Source organism: Rhinopithecus roxellana, chromosome 4, assembly GCF_007565055.1.
Source record: "Rhinopithecus roxellana isolate Shanxi Qingling chromosome 4, ASM756505v1, whole genome shotgun sequence".
Classification (NCBI taxonomy): domain Eukaryota; kingdom Metazoa; phylum Chordata; class Mammalia; order Primates; family Cercopithecidae; genus Rhinopithecus; species Rhinopithecus roxellana.
In genome coordinates this window covers 124,776,548-124,790,537 of record NC_044552.1, presented here as the reverse complement: position 1 = coordinate 124,790,537, position 13,990 = coordinate 124,776,548, and the positions used below count along the sequence as shown (strand labels likewise).

The 13,990-nt window shown below is 37.2% G+C and overlaps 1 protein-coding gene across 1 annotated transcript in view; it reads left to right on the top strand.

Annotated features, from left to right (window-relative positions):
* Positions 1–338: 338 nt before the first annotated feature.
* ENPP3 (ectonucleotide pyrophosphatase/phosphodiesterase 3) overlaps positions 339–13,990 on the top strand; it is a 98,026-nt gene continuing 84,374 nt past the window's right edge. The window contains exons 1-4 of the mRNA XM_030929638.1: positions 339–544; positions 4,525–4,600; positions 7,938–8,060; positions 10,819–10,944. Of these exons, the coding sequence (XP_030785498.1) occupies positions 431–544; positions 4,525–4,600; positions 7,938–8,060; positions 10,819–10,944 (439 nt within the window). The 5' untranslated portion in view covers positions 339–430. The remainder of the gene's footprint in view (positions 545–4,524; positions 4,601–7,937; positions 8,061–10,818; positions 10,945–13,990) is intronic.

Here is a 13,990-nt window from a genome sequence, read left to right as displayed (position 1 = left end):
ATCACAGAGATATGTACTTTATATTGGTTCAGTAGAGTTTCAGAATTTCTGCTATAGTCAAAGCTTGTTTTGCTATATTGATTTTCAACTGCTATGAAGTTTATAGAAAAGCAGAAAGTCTGAAATTTCTGTGACAAGCCTTTTTGTTTGGGGTTATTTTTAAAGGAAACAGATCAGATTGTATTAAAATTTGATGATTGCATTATTCTTGTTATATATGTCTTGACTAGTATTTAGTAAAAGTTATAAGGAAAAAAGGAGCAGTTGTCTGCAATATACTAGAAATGAACTTGAATCTTTTCACACTATCGTTATTACAACATTTTTCCTCTCTCCAGATTGCCCAATCACTGAAGAGCTGTGATCTTCCTAAACAGTTAAAAGTCAAGCACAGCTATGTAACTCATACAGTTTATCTTTGCCAGATTAGATGAAAGGAGCACTACCGCATTCTGATACCAGGACAATGGAATCTGTGTTGACTTTAGCAACAGAACAACCTGTTAAGAAGAACACTCTTAAGAAATATAAAATAGCTTGCATTGTAAGTACAATTCTTATTTTTAGTCTTTCCAGTTTTGTGACAAATGTTAAAAGTATGATTTCCCATTTACATTGCTTTGTATTGCTATTAAAATGTAAACTTTTAAGTAACTGTATTAAGTATTATCCCTATGAAAACTCTAATGCAAATTAATATCTTAAATCATATTTTACAAGAAATTTGAGTAACAACAAGTTAACATTTCATTAATCTCAAAAGTTGGAATCCATGACAGAATGCTTTGTGACACTGATTTTTTGCGTGATTATAACTACCTCTCAATCACTTTTTTATTGCATGAGTATTTTAAGACAAGAAAGTGAAAAATTAAAATAATCATATCCTATTATTTACCGAACCAACAATTTTATCCTATTTTACTTCACTCCTAGAGATAGTCTCTTTTGTCTATTTTCTCTTTCTTGTCCTTTTATGTGGTAAGATCTCCTGCCACCACTCCTCAGCCCCCCAAAAAAAATTTCCTTGATTTTTTCTTTTTTCTTTATTTTTCTTAATTTAAATTTTTTTCCCTTTTTCTTTTTACTCCAGAAATATGCTTATCCATTTCCTTGATTTTATTACTCTTTTCCCTTCGCCATCAAAATTTTGGGGAAAAGAGGGCTTATTTCATTGCTTCAGTTTTCTCAGCCCCCAACCATTCCTTTGTGCTCCGGCTTTTTTTCTACCGTACTAAGTCCCCGACTCAAAAGTCAGTCCTCCTCATCCTTTGTCCACTTGAGTGTTCATAACAACAATAACTGCCTGGTACTTTCTCATTCTGAATTATTCTCTCCCCTTGCTTCCACTATGACACTGACATTTTCATTTTTATGACTTTTTCTTTTTCTGCATTCTTAGTCAACAATTTCTCTATTCTCATGAAAATTACAACACAAGCTTCACTAAACCCTATCTAAGATCTCTTAAGAAATCTCATGTTCTCTAATAGTCTTTTTAATTTTTATTTTATTTTTGAGACAAGGTCTCCCTCCGTTGGGATCTCAACTCACTGCAACCTCTGTTTCCCAGCTCAGGTGATCCTCCTGCCTCAGCCTCCTGAGTAGCTGGGGACCACAGGTACATGCTACAAGGCTCAGCTAAGTTTTTGTGAGTTTTCTTTTTCTTTTCTTTTCTTTTTTTTTTTTTTTTTGTAGAGACTGGGTTTCACCATGTTTCCCAGGCTGGTCTCAAACTTCTGGATCAAATGATCCACCTGCCTTGGCCTCCCAAAGTGCTGGGACTACAGGAATGAACCACCGCACCTGGCCTCTAGTTTTTTTAAGAGTCATATCCCCAGCCAAGAATTCCAAGTAATCCACTAACTCCGACTTTTTGCCCAGTCTCTGTCACACAATTTCCTTTTTTAAAAGATGTTATTATTTTGTTAATATGTATATTTTTAGAGACTGGGTCTCGCTATGTTGCCCAGGCTGGTCCTGAACCCTGGGCTCAAGCGATCCTCCCACTCAGCCTCTTGCGTAGCTGGGGACTATGCGTGTGCCCCAGTGCACTAGCCTGTTTCAAATGCCTGCGTCCTGACTCCTGACTCAGTACCTTATACCAAAACTAATTGCATTATTTTTTCACACCTATCTTGCTGCAGTTTTTCCCTGTATCCTGCACTTTAAGGTCACCACTATTCTCTGTCTCTCCAGAATTGTTTCAAGAAGTAAATAAAACAATGTGAATTAATGTGTGTAAAGCCCAGTAACAAAATAAATCCTGAATATATTCCATTTAATCTTTATCCTTCTGGGAATTTCAATTTCAGAGTGTTCTTTACAGTTCTTATGCATATATATATATATATTTATTTATTTATTTATTTTGAGACACATTCTTTCTCTGTTGTCCAGGCTGGAAGACAGTGGCATGTTCATAGATCACTGTAGCAACCTGGGCTCCAACTTGGGCTCAAATGATCTTCCCATCTGAGCCTTCCGAGTAGCTGGGACTTTAAGCATGTTTATTATATTTATCCTAGCTTATCAATTCAGGAAATTATAAAATCTTCCACAGCAAAATTTGTGCATCATTAATTTCCCTTCTTTGTATCTTTCTAGTGGTTTTGAGTATATATAATGAAGTTCAATATTTTTAAATCATTGTTTCAAAAGCACCCTGATGTCTTCAAACTTTTACTAAAGTTTCATGTAAACATTTTGAAGGTATCTGCTGTGTTTCTAGCACTCTTTGTTTAGCCCAGTTAAAGCCAAATGATGTGTTCTCAGTGGTTTTTGACATTCAGAGTATTCTCCCCACTTTGTTCACCGTGTAACATCGTTTTAGATATATGTGCACCCCAATATCTAGAAGCTTTTTTGGAATTACTTATTTATAGTAAATGATTATAAAGGCTTTAAAATAGACTTCTTAGGCACAGCACAGTGGCTAGTGCCTATAATCCCAGCACTTTAGGAGGCCAAGATAAGAGGATTGCTTGAGGCCAGGAGTTCCACACCAGCCTGGTCAACATAGTGAGACCTCCAACTCTAAATAATAATAATAATAATAATAATAATAATAAATAAGCCTTTTACTCTCAAGGAGCTCACAGAATCATGTAGAAAACAAGCCACAAATACATGGAACAAATACAAAATCATGAAGAAACAGATTCTAACATTAAACATTGTGAAGTTTTAAAGAATCTTAAGAACAGCTAGATGTTGTTGATTTTTCTAGCATGTTTGAACAGCCAAAGTACCAAAGATAAAGTGTAAACCAAAATATGTTAATTTGTAAGTCTATGACTCGTGAGGTTTAGCAGGAGTTCCCCAATGTTGTTTTTCTGCTTTGTAGTAACTCTAGTCTCAGTCGCCTGTGTCTTCTAAGCACCATGACAAGGGATGAACTGCTAATGGTGCTATTTAGTAGATGTTTATGTTCATTTTTTCCCTCCGTCCTTTCCACTGAATGAATACATACTGAAAGGTCACTGACCCTTGGGCTAACTTTGACACTTCATGTAAGAATTGTTTTCTTAGTATTTTAACATAGCTTCCCCAATGGTTGAATTCACTTCCATTGTAAACATTAGATGTGTTAATTTTCCAGTTGACTTTCAGAATGAAATCAACCCTCAAAAAAAAAATCATGTAGTTCCTAATTATCTAAGCAAAATCTGATATTTTTCTTTTGTGAAAGTTTTTTTGCGTGTGTCTGAAACTATAACAAAGGTTATTGTAAAATACTTTCCTGAGTAATTTGATTGTGTGTCCTTTTGCCATTCTTCATGACAACACACAGTATTCAAGCCCTGTCATCCAGCATACTTATCTCTGAACTTCATGTAAGACCAAAGGGGGCAGCTAGAAGAATTATCTTTAATTGTATCATAGATTAATCTAATCATAGCATGAAGTTCGTTACACCAAAGGGCTTTGTCAGCAGAGTGATAATGAATGACACAAACAATCTTTGGTCAGGAAGTTTCCAAATTACCTAAGTGGTTTGTATGAGTGGAAGACCAAAGCAGATCATTTATTTGGACAATATATTTTTATGCAGGTTAAATATTATCATCATCCTGTGATAGAGTAGGAAAAAAAAAGCCCTGATCCCTCAGAATGAGGCAGTTAAGGGTTTAATGGTTCTGGAATTCTTTTCAATAAATGATCTACAAATGGGTGTCTGGTTTTAAAAAAATGGCCCACAAAAATGGTTTTATGGTTTTAATTCTTAACTTTAACTCAATTTGCAGTTAGGTTCATTGCATTTGAATGGTAAATGTGTTTGAATTTGAAGATCTGTAATAATTGGTATCTTTAAATTCTTCCAAAATATTCTTTCGTATTTTCAAGCATTAAATAAAATACTATACCTCTAGTTAGGCCAGATACTAGATCATTGTTGGATCTGGTATCTGGTATAACTAGCATGCTGCAGGTACTTAGAGAGAATACTGAGAAAGGGTGGTTATTTGTATCTTTGTAATTTTTTAAAACATTATAAAAGCTACTTTTTCTTTTTTGCAATAGGTTCTTCTTGCTTTGTTGGTGATCATGTCACTTGGATTAGGCCTGGGACTTGGACTCAGGAAACCGGAAAAGCAAGGTATACCCCTCAGTCTTTTCTCAGAGCATTCCCTTATTTCTTCTCTCTTCAGGCCTTAATTCATTAAAATGTATCTCCCATCCCAAGCCTCCTCTGTCCTCTGTGCAGCATTCTGCTCCTAGACATCTCCCACTCTACACTCTACTTATCTGGAGCCCACATCTGTGGTTGGCATTGCTCACTGTACTTTCTGGACTTTACTTTTTCACCCTGCTCGTTTGAGATTCATTATCATTCCAGTGTGTTTTTCTCTTACATGTCTCCACCCTTTTCTTTTCTTTTTTTGACAGGGTCTTACTCTGTCTTTCAGGCTGGAGTGTAGTGGCACAATCTCGGCTCACTGCAGCTCCTCCCTGCCCTCAGGTGATCCTCCCATACTTGAGCCTCCCAAGTAGCTGGGACCACAGGTGGGTGCCACCACACCCGGCTAATTTTTGCAGTTTTGGTAGAGATGGGGCTTCACTATGTTGCCCAGGCTGGTCTCGAACTCCTGGGCTCAAGTGATCCAACCACTTCAGCTTCCCAAAGTGATAGGATTACAGGTGTGAGTCGCCATGCCCAGCCCTTCTTCATCTTTATAATGGACTTTGGTAAGTGGATCACAGGCTTTTCATTCTGCTCCCACTGTCATTTTCAACATCTGATGACAAAATATCTAGCCACTTAGTCTTGAAAGTCTTTGTTGCTTCATTCCCATGACCTCTTGCCACCACCCTGTACCTTGACACCATGCTAGAGCTGTTCTGCCTTTAAAATCTCTTGGTTCTGATTGGGCAGTGCCAAATTTTTGAAAAGTAGTGCATAATAATATCTTCAAAAAATTTGTTTCTCATAAGAAGCAAAGAAAAACAGGAGAAATATGTCCCCAAATATAAAAATACCTCACGTTCCTTTTGCTGTATTTCATTATTATGAATAGTAAATGCACCACTTGCAAATGACAATATAAAAAGAATTACCTATAATCTTTTTACATATTATTTTATTACTTTTACTAAGGTGAAATATGAGGCCAGTTGCTAGATCATTCATGTCCCTCCCTTTCTGTTGTTTGTTTTTTGAGACAAGGTCTCACTTTGTTGCTCAGGCTGAGTGCAGTGGCGTGATCACGGCTTACCACAGCCTCGATCTCCTGGGCTCAAGTGATCCTCCCACTTTGGCCCCCCAAGTACCTGATATACAGGCATGCACTACCACACCTGGTTAATTTTTTAATTTTGTGTAGACATGGGGTCTCACTATGTTGTTCAGGCTGGTCTCAAACTCCTGGATGCAAGTGATCCTCCCACCTTGGCTTCTTGAAGCCTTGGGATTGCTGGTGTGAGACACTGTGCCCAGCACGCTTACCCCATTTTTGTCTTCTTAAAAATTTTATGAACAATAATCATGTCTCAAATAAACCTCATTGGCTACTATACTGCCACTGCACAAAGCTCTGGACCCCTTTTTAAATATCACTGAAACCTTCTAGTGTGACTCCAGTGGAGTAAGTCTCATTGCTGCAGCATTAGGAAGCCTCAGTAAGGTTAACTGGCAATTTTCCAGCCATGTATCTACTTGAGAAATACTCAGTTTCCCTAATATGACCTAGGAGCGCAGCAGAACTGAAAAGTTGAATAATTGCTGCAAGATTACTATCTTCCCTTGGTCATTTGGCTGTTGTGTTTCTGGGCCATGGTGCCATTCCTTGATCAAAGAAATGTTGACAGGCCATTTCAGTAGTATTGTTTTGACGTTAGTTCACACAAATGGGCATCATTTCTTGGCTATTTTACCCCCTAAATCATATAAATTGATTGCAAAAGGCATATCTAATGTCGGAACAAAACCTCCTTTTGTTCCAACTCTTTCATTCACTTTAGTACACCCATTGGCTGGCTTCCCAGAGTCATTTTTCCTTGTCCTCTTCCTTTCATCTGAGTTGATCAGCCCTATGTGGCAGTACTCTCTTCCCTCTCCCCGGCAGGACATTGGTAATTAACTCCAGCCTCTTTTTGCCTGCATCCTTAACATAGTCATCCTGTTTATTACTCATTTTTCCACTGCATCTATTCTCCTAAACCCCAACCCTGAGTCATTTTCACCATTTTCCACTCCAGTTAACTCACCTTCCATAGGCATTATGTATTTTTTTTTCTAATGTGAGTTTTAAAATCTGTGCATGTTATTACAGAATTAGCTAGCCAGTTGTGCCATTACTGTGTGTTATTCACTGTTACTTTGCAGTTACCACTTAAAATTTTTTATTATATAAAGTCTCTACAATTATATCTGCATTATTTATCACTTAATCTGCAATTTCCAGCACAGTGCCTGAAACAATTACTTTTGGAAGTCATCCTTGGCTCATTCCTCTTCTTCACTCTTTATATAAAGCTAAACTCAAACTAATTGCACTTTAATTTCTCTTAGCTCTATTTACATCTTCCTTATGCCTACTGCTACTGTCTTCCTTCAGGCCCTTATCATTTTTGGTTTGGGTTAAAATTTCTTGCTTAGTTCAAGAGTTTCCATCCCTACCCTACTCACCTATTTTCCAGAGTGACTTTCTAAAACACAGATCTAATTCATTACTCTCTGCTTACTCTTTAATGACTTCCCGTTACCAAAGGTTGGGCTTCAAGCCTCTTAGTATGGCATATGCACCTTTCCTCACTCTAGTCCACCTCTACCTTTGAACTCTACCCCTTTAGCCATCATAACCCATCTGCTGTTCTCCAAATATGCCTTCCTTAGCTTCACTGATTTTTAAAATCTTGATCCTTTCTCAAGACTCAATGGTGTCCTTGAATCCCCTTGCTAGTTTTTGTCCCACCCCATGTGCTCCCATGTACTTCTTGAACACATTATTATTATTATTATTATTATTATTATTATTATTATTAAGGCAGAGTCTTGCTTTGTCGCCCAGGCTAGAGTTCAGTGGCACAATCTCAGCTCACTGCAACCTCTGCCTCCTGAGTTCAAGCAATTCTCCTGCCTCAGCCTCCCAAGTAGCTAGGACCACAGGTGTGCACCACCATGCCTGGTTAACTTTTGTATATTTAGTAGACATGGGGTTTTGCCATGTTAGCCAGACTGGTCTCAAACTCCTGACCTCAAGTGATTCTCCCGCCCTGGCCTCACAAAGTGTTGGTATTATAGGCGTGAGCCATGGCGCCCGGACTTATCAGTGTCATTATTTATTACATTGCACTGGTAGATCCTGTAGCACCATAAAAATCATCTAGTTGTCTGTTGTAGTCTGTGCCATGTACTTCCTGTATGCTTCCACTGTTTAAGTGTGAGATATTGGATAGCTCCTAAATGTTGGGGCCCTATTTCCTTTACTTTGCAGGCAGCTGCAGGAGGAAGTGCTTTGATGCATCATTTAGAGGACTGGAGAACTGCCGGTGTGATGTGGCATGTAAAGACCGAGGCGATTGCTGCTGGGATTTTGAAGACACCTGTGTGGAATCAAGTATGAGTTCTGAGAATAAGTTTATTAGCATGTTGGTTGTGCTACTATTAATACATGTCAAATTTTTTTCTTTTCTTTCCTTTTGTTTGAGACAGAGTGTCACTCTGTTGCCTAGGCTGGAGTACAGTGGCATGATCATGGCTAACTCCAGACTTAATCTCCTGAGTCTAATTGATCTTTCCACCTCAGTCTCCTGAGTATCTGGGACCACAGGCATGCAGCACCACACGTGGCTAATTGTTTTTAACCCCATCTCTACTAAAAATACAAAACTTAATCATGTTGCCTAGGCTGGTCTTGAACTCCTGGGCTCAAGCAATTCTCCCACCCTGGCCTCCCAAAGTGCTGGGATTATAGGCATGAACCACTGCGCCAGGTCTGTGTCCAAATTTTCATCTACATACCTTGTGTATTAGTTTCCTAGGGCTGCCACGACAAACTACCACAGACTGGGTGGCTTAGCCAACAGAAGTTTGTTTTCTCACAGTTCTGGAGACTGGAAGTCCAACTTTTAGGTGTTGGCAGGGTTGGGTCCTCCTGAAGACTCCGAAAGAGAATCTGCTCCATGCCTCTCTCCTAGCTTCTGGTGGGTGCTGGCAATCTTTGGCTTGTGGCAGCACAGCTCCAGGCTCTGCCTTCATCTTCACATAATCTGTGTCTCTTCACATAGTCTTCTCTCTGTCTGTGTCTATGTTTAAATTTTCCCTTTTAATAAGAACACCAGTCATACTGGATGAAGGCCCACCCTAATGACCTCATTTTACTTAATTATCTACAAGTAATTTTTTTTGAAACAAAGACAGAAATGAAATAGTCTGTCATTTCTACTTCACTAATTAGCTAGAATGTTCTACAATGAGAAATATCTATGAAGCAAAATGTTTTGTTTTTGCTAATTTTTGTTAAGATTTTTAAAATTTGTTAAATTTCCCCCATTTGATATCAGTTATTCTCATTGGCTATTTCTTTTTTTTTTTTTTTTGATACTTTCCTTTTTCTCAGACTGTATGTCTATAGTTATTAAATCCATGTCTTTTTTTTTTTTTTTTTTTTTTTTTTTTCTGAAACAAAGACCGGATTGCAGTGGCACAATCTTGGCTCACTGCAACCTACACCTCCTGGGTTCAAGCAGTTCTCCTGCCTCAGCCTCCTGAGTAGCTGGGACTACAGGAGTGCTCTATCAAGCCCAACTAATTTTTGTATTTTTGTTGGAAATGGGGTTTCACCATGTTGGCCAGGCTGGTCTTGAACTTCTGGCCTCAAGTGATCCTGCTACCTCGGCATCCCAAAGTGCTGGGATCACAGGTGTGGGCCACTGCACCTGGCCTCGGCAAGTAATTTGGAACCGTTTCTAAATAAGATCACATTCACAAGTAATGGGGGTTGGGACTTCAACGTCTTTTTAGGGGACACAATTAAACCTATAACACCTATGCATGGTCTTATTATCATTTCTCCCTTAACAATGCTAAATACAGAATTCACACTTTATTTAACCAAGGTTGAGGAATAACAGGCTATGGTAAATGAAATGCTGTATCATTGCATACGTTTCAGTGGAGTTTTACTATGGCTGAAGTTCAACATCTTGTTTGTTTCATTTGCAGTGGTTCTCAAACTTCAAGGTGCATAAAAGTCACTTGGAAAGCTGGTGATTCTTGATCATTCTGATGCCAGTATGCCACAGGGCACAATTTGAAAAATGCTGTTCTCTAGGTGGAAAAGGCAGCTTGCAATGTTTAATTCCCTAAATAATCTGGGAAGGTGGTGGAGGGGGGTGTCTAGTGGTTGCAGGAGAGTGAAGATTAGAAGAGTAGAGTTCTTTACTTTATGTTCCCTGAAAAGGGCAAGAGGGAGAGGATAACCCAGTACAGATAGAGATCTGTGTTCCCTTTACTTAATCTCCAAAACCCGTTTCTTTCTATGTAAATGAGAAATGCTGGAGAAGGAAGAAATCTATATATAACCGAGGTGGACAAAAGTTACCTATTGAGAGTGTTTGACTCAGAACAAGGCTGACGTTGATTTTAGTCACTGTTTCCTAGCAGGTGGCAGCGCCAAGCCACCTTCCTCCAGCCTCTTGATGCTTTTAACAATGGGATTTATTGAAACTGTTGTCATCCTAAGTCCATAGCCTGGGAGAACCCCCGAGGCATGGGTGGTAGCTGCTTTGTCACTGCTGTCACTTTCCACTGAGAAGTACCTTGACCTGCCTACATTCTCAAAGACATGACTGTGCTCCTGTTACTTCTGTTGTCACCTTTTCTTCCTTGCTGCTTGTCCTTAGACAAGGCTGGGCAAAGCTGCTCTTGGGTGGCAATAATCATTCAGGGCTAGTGATTCTTCACTTTGGGGAGCTCCTGCTCTTGGGTGGGAATAGGAGCTGTGTCCAGATCTTCTCCAAGCTCACAGTGTACCTGCTAAGTAAACCTGGGTTGTGGTTTATAAAGCTGCATTTCTCTCTGCCACCTAGCTAATGAAGAAAAGTGGTGGTTTACCCCTCATTTGGCATTATGTGTTTTCATTTATTAATACAGATAAATGAAATTCTTGTTTGTATTATTTGATTGTATATCAAATGTATTATTATACAATCAAATAATTTGATTGTATTATTTGATTGTATTATTTACAATAAAGAATTGTATTGTATTATTATATTTGGTTGTAATATTATAATATAGCAGTAAATAAATGAAATTTGTGTATTTTATATTGGAGGCTTAAATGCTCAGAACTGAATTGTATCATTTAACAGCTCGAATATGGACATGCAATAAATTTCGTTGTGGAGAGACCAGATTAGAGGCCAGCCTTTGCTCTTGTTCAGATGACTGTTTGCAGAGGAAAGATTGCTGTGCTGACTATAAGAGTGTTTGCCAAGGTAAGCAGGAATATGTTGACTCATTTGCCCCTGCAAGTTCAGAGGAACTCTGTGAGTTTCCTAGAGCTATGCTAGGCTGCAAAAATCAAAACAAGTCAGAGAATCGTTAGTTACTCCATGTAGAAGAAAAGATCAAATGCATTTACTGTGGGATGAAATGCGGTTTGTAACCACAGAGGAGGAGAACTCACAGCATAGATATAGAAGGGAGATCTTAAAATTCCTTATTTGTCTGTAAGACAAAGTCTTTTCCAATCCAATGACCTTGCCAGATGCAGTTGTAGTTTCAGACACTGAATAGCAGATCCTAAAGTTAAAATATAGAGAATGAGGTTTTCTAGCTCAGATATCATCTTGTTAAGCCAATGTTGTTATTGCCAAAACAAATGTGTCCTCAACGGTTTAAATTGCTAAGTATCCTCACGGAGTTAATGTAGAGTCAAGATTAGGATTCAAGTTATTCAAGTTATTCAACTCTTTATTCTACCCACTCCCTTTTATAAGTAATGTGACTTTAAAAAAAAAAATCACCAATTCCTCCAAACATCTGATGAAATTTATGAAAAATGCATATATACATATATCAACCAAATTTCTTCAAGCTATCAATCCCTTTTTATAACCTCACACCAAACTGAGCTGACAATTTTAATACTTTTGACAAAAAAAGATTAGGTTGAATTCTGATTTCTGAGATTGGATGAAAATATTGTAGTAGAAACCTTAACTATAATCTGCAAATAGAAAATAAGTTATGTACCAATCGATGAATCAGTTTTTATACAAAATATAATTAAAAATCACCTGAAATGGGTTATTAGAAAAGTCTGAAATGGTAACTCCTTTTTAAAAATAATAATTACTCAATATTTAATACTCAATACTGTATCATTTCAAGATTTCTTTAATTTCACAAGGCAAGTATAGGTTTTAGTCTGCTTCTTTAACAAATTCACTGACCATATTACCTCTGACCTCTCTATTCTCCCTTCTTCTGTTCCAATTTGGTAACTTTTAACTTTTTAATCTCAAGATGGATGCTTAGGCCATGTGGTAATTTTTTTTTTTTTTTTTTTTTTTTACTGAATTCACTGGTTACTCTGATGGAGTTTATGTAATCATTTCAGTTTATTTTTTAAAACAAATATAAATGTTTTCTCACTCTGAGAGTTAACATTTTATATTTTAAATGTTAAATGTGCCTACCAGCTTTTAGAATTAAAAAAAGCTAAATGATTTTTGTCAAAATTGTATCTTTTGAGAGTAGTTTGAGAATTTTTATTAAAATTTTATCTTCTGAGAGTAGTTTGAGAGAATTTGAATCATTTTTGTTTGAGAAACCAGCTAATTACTTTTATATTTTGTTAAGTTTAGAATTTCTAAAAACGTTATGATAAATTTCTACCACATACAGAGGTAGAGAGAATATTATGATGTTTTCTCTCTAAGTCCATCAACTATTTTCAACAGTTATCAATTCATGGCCAATCTTGTCTCACATTGACAAAGTATAATTTTGAATATAAAATGAACATGTCAAAGATTTACTAACTCATTTATAAGATAACCAACTAGAATTAAAGCAAGTTCAAAGAGAATAAGAAACTAAGCTACTAAATTGTGTATATAAGACTGAAAGAATGTTGGAATAAAATCACTAGAACCATATCTTTTGGTGGGACAGAAATGAATTGCATTTCTGTAGGACAATTTATTTGCTATCAGGTATGAATCAGTTATATTGTTATTTGTTTTCTACTAGTTATCTATTACTCCCAAATAAACAACTTGTAAAATGAATAATAAAGAGTAAGCTGGATAAAGACACATACCCCTTGATAATTGGATAATATATTGTTGGGCTTTTTAGATAATTCCCAGCATGACATTAAAATGAAGTCTAATGATCAGTCCTCTTGCCTATTTTCAACTTTTAGACTTTTTTCTTTAACAAAATATGCTCATCATTGCCAGCCTCTCTTCCATAATTTTACATTGTTTCAAAGCAAAACCAAGAGTATCATTCATCTAAAATATGTATTTAGGTACATATTTTAAGTACATATCTAAAAAGATAAAGATAATTTCCATCAAGAGGCACATCATGCCTGCAGGTGTGTTTTTTGGGATATGTTAGCCATTGATAAGCATTGCCAAGATCCACTAGGCATTGCAGATGGTGACACTAGTCATTGCAGATAGTCTGTCATTTCTACTTCACTAATGAGCTAGAATGTTCTACAATGAGAAATATCCATGAAGCAAAATTTTTTGTTTTTGCTAATTTTTGTTAAGATTTTAAAAATTTGTTGAATTTTCCCCATTTGATATCAGTTATTCTCATTGGCTATTTCTTTCTTTTTTTTTTCTTGATACTTTCCTTTTTCTCTTCTTTAGACTGTATGTCTATAGTTATTAAATCCATTTATTCTAGCAGTTGGGAAAATATTGTTCTTGAGGCAAAAAACATTGTCAAGAAAAAGAAGAAATATCTTTTTTTCATCTAAAACAATCCCCTTTGGGGCTGGGTGTGGTGGCTCACATCTGTAATCCCAGCACTTTGGGAGGCCAAGGCGGGAGGATCACTTGAGGTCAGGAGTTCAAGACCAGCCTGACCAACATGGTGAAACCCTGTGTCTACAAAAAATACAAAATTACCCGTGCGTGGTAGCACATGCCTACAATCCCAGTTACTTGGGAGGCTGAAGCAGGAGAATCGCTTGAACCAGGGAGGTGGAGGTTGCAGTGAGCTGAGATCACACCATTGCACTCCAGCCTGGGCAACAAGAATGAAAGTCCATCTCAAACAAAATAAATAAAATAAATAAATAAATAAATCCCCTCTGTTTCTCTTGGTAAAGATAGACTTCCTGGTACTCAGTTAGTGCAGATTACTGGTCTCTACAAGTCACTAGAGACACTGCCTTTGCCAACAACTGAAAATGCACTTTACGTGTTTTAGAAGAAATTAGTCATGGGACAGAAATTAAGTAGTTTGGGAAGATCATGTCCATTGAACACTTGCTTCTCATTTCTTGTCTGTGGT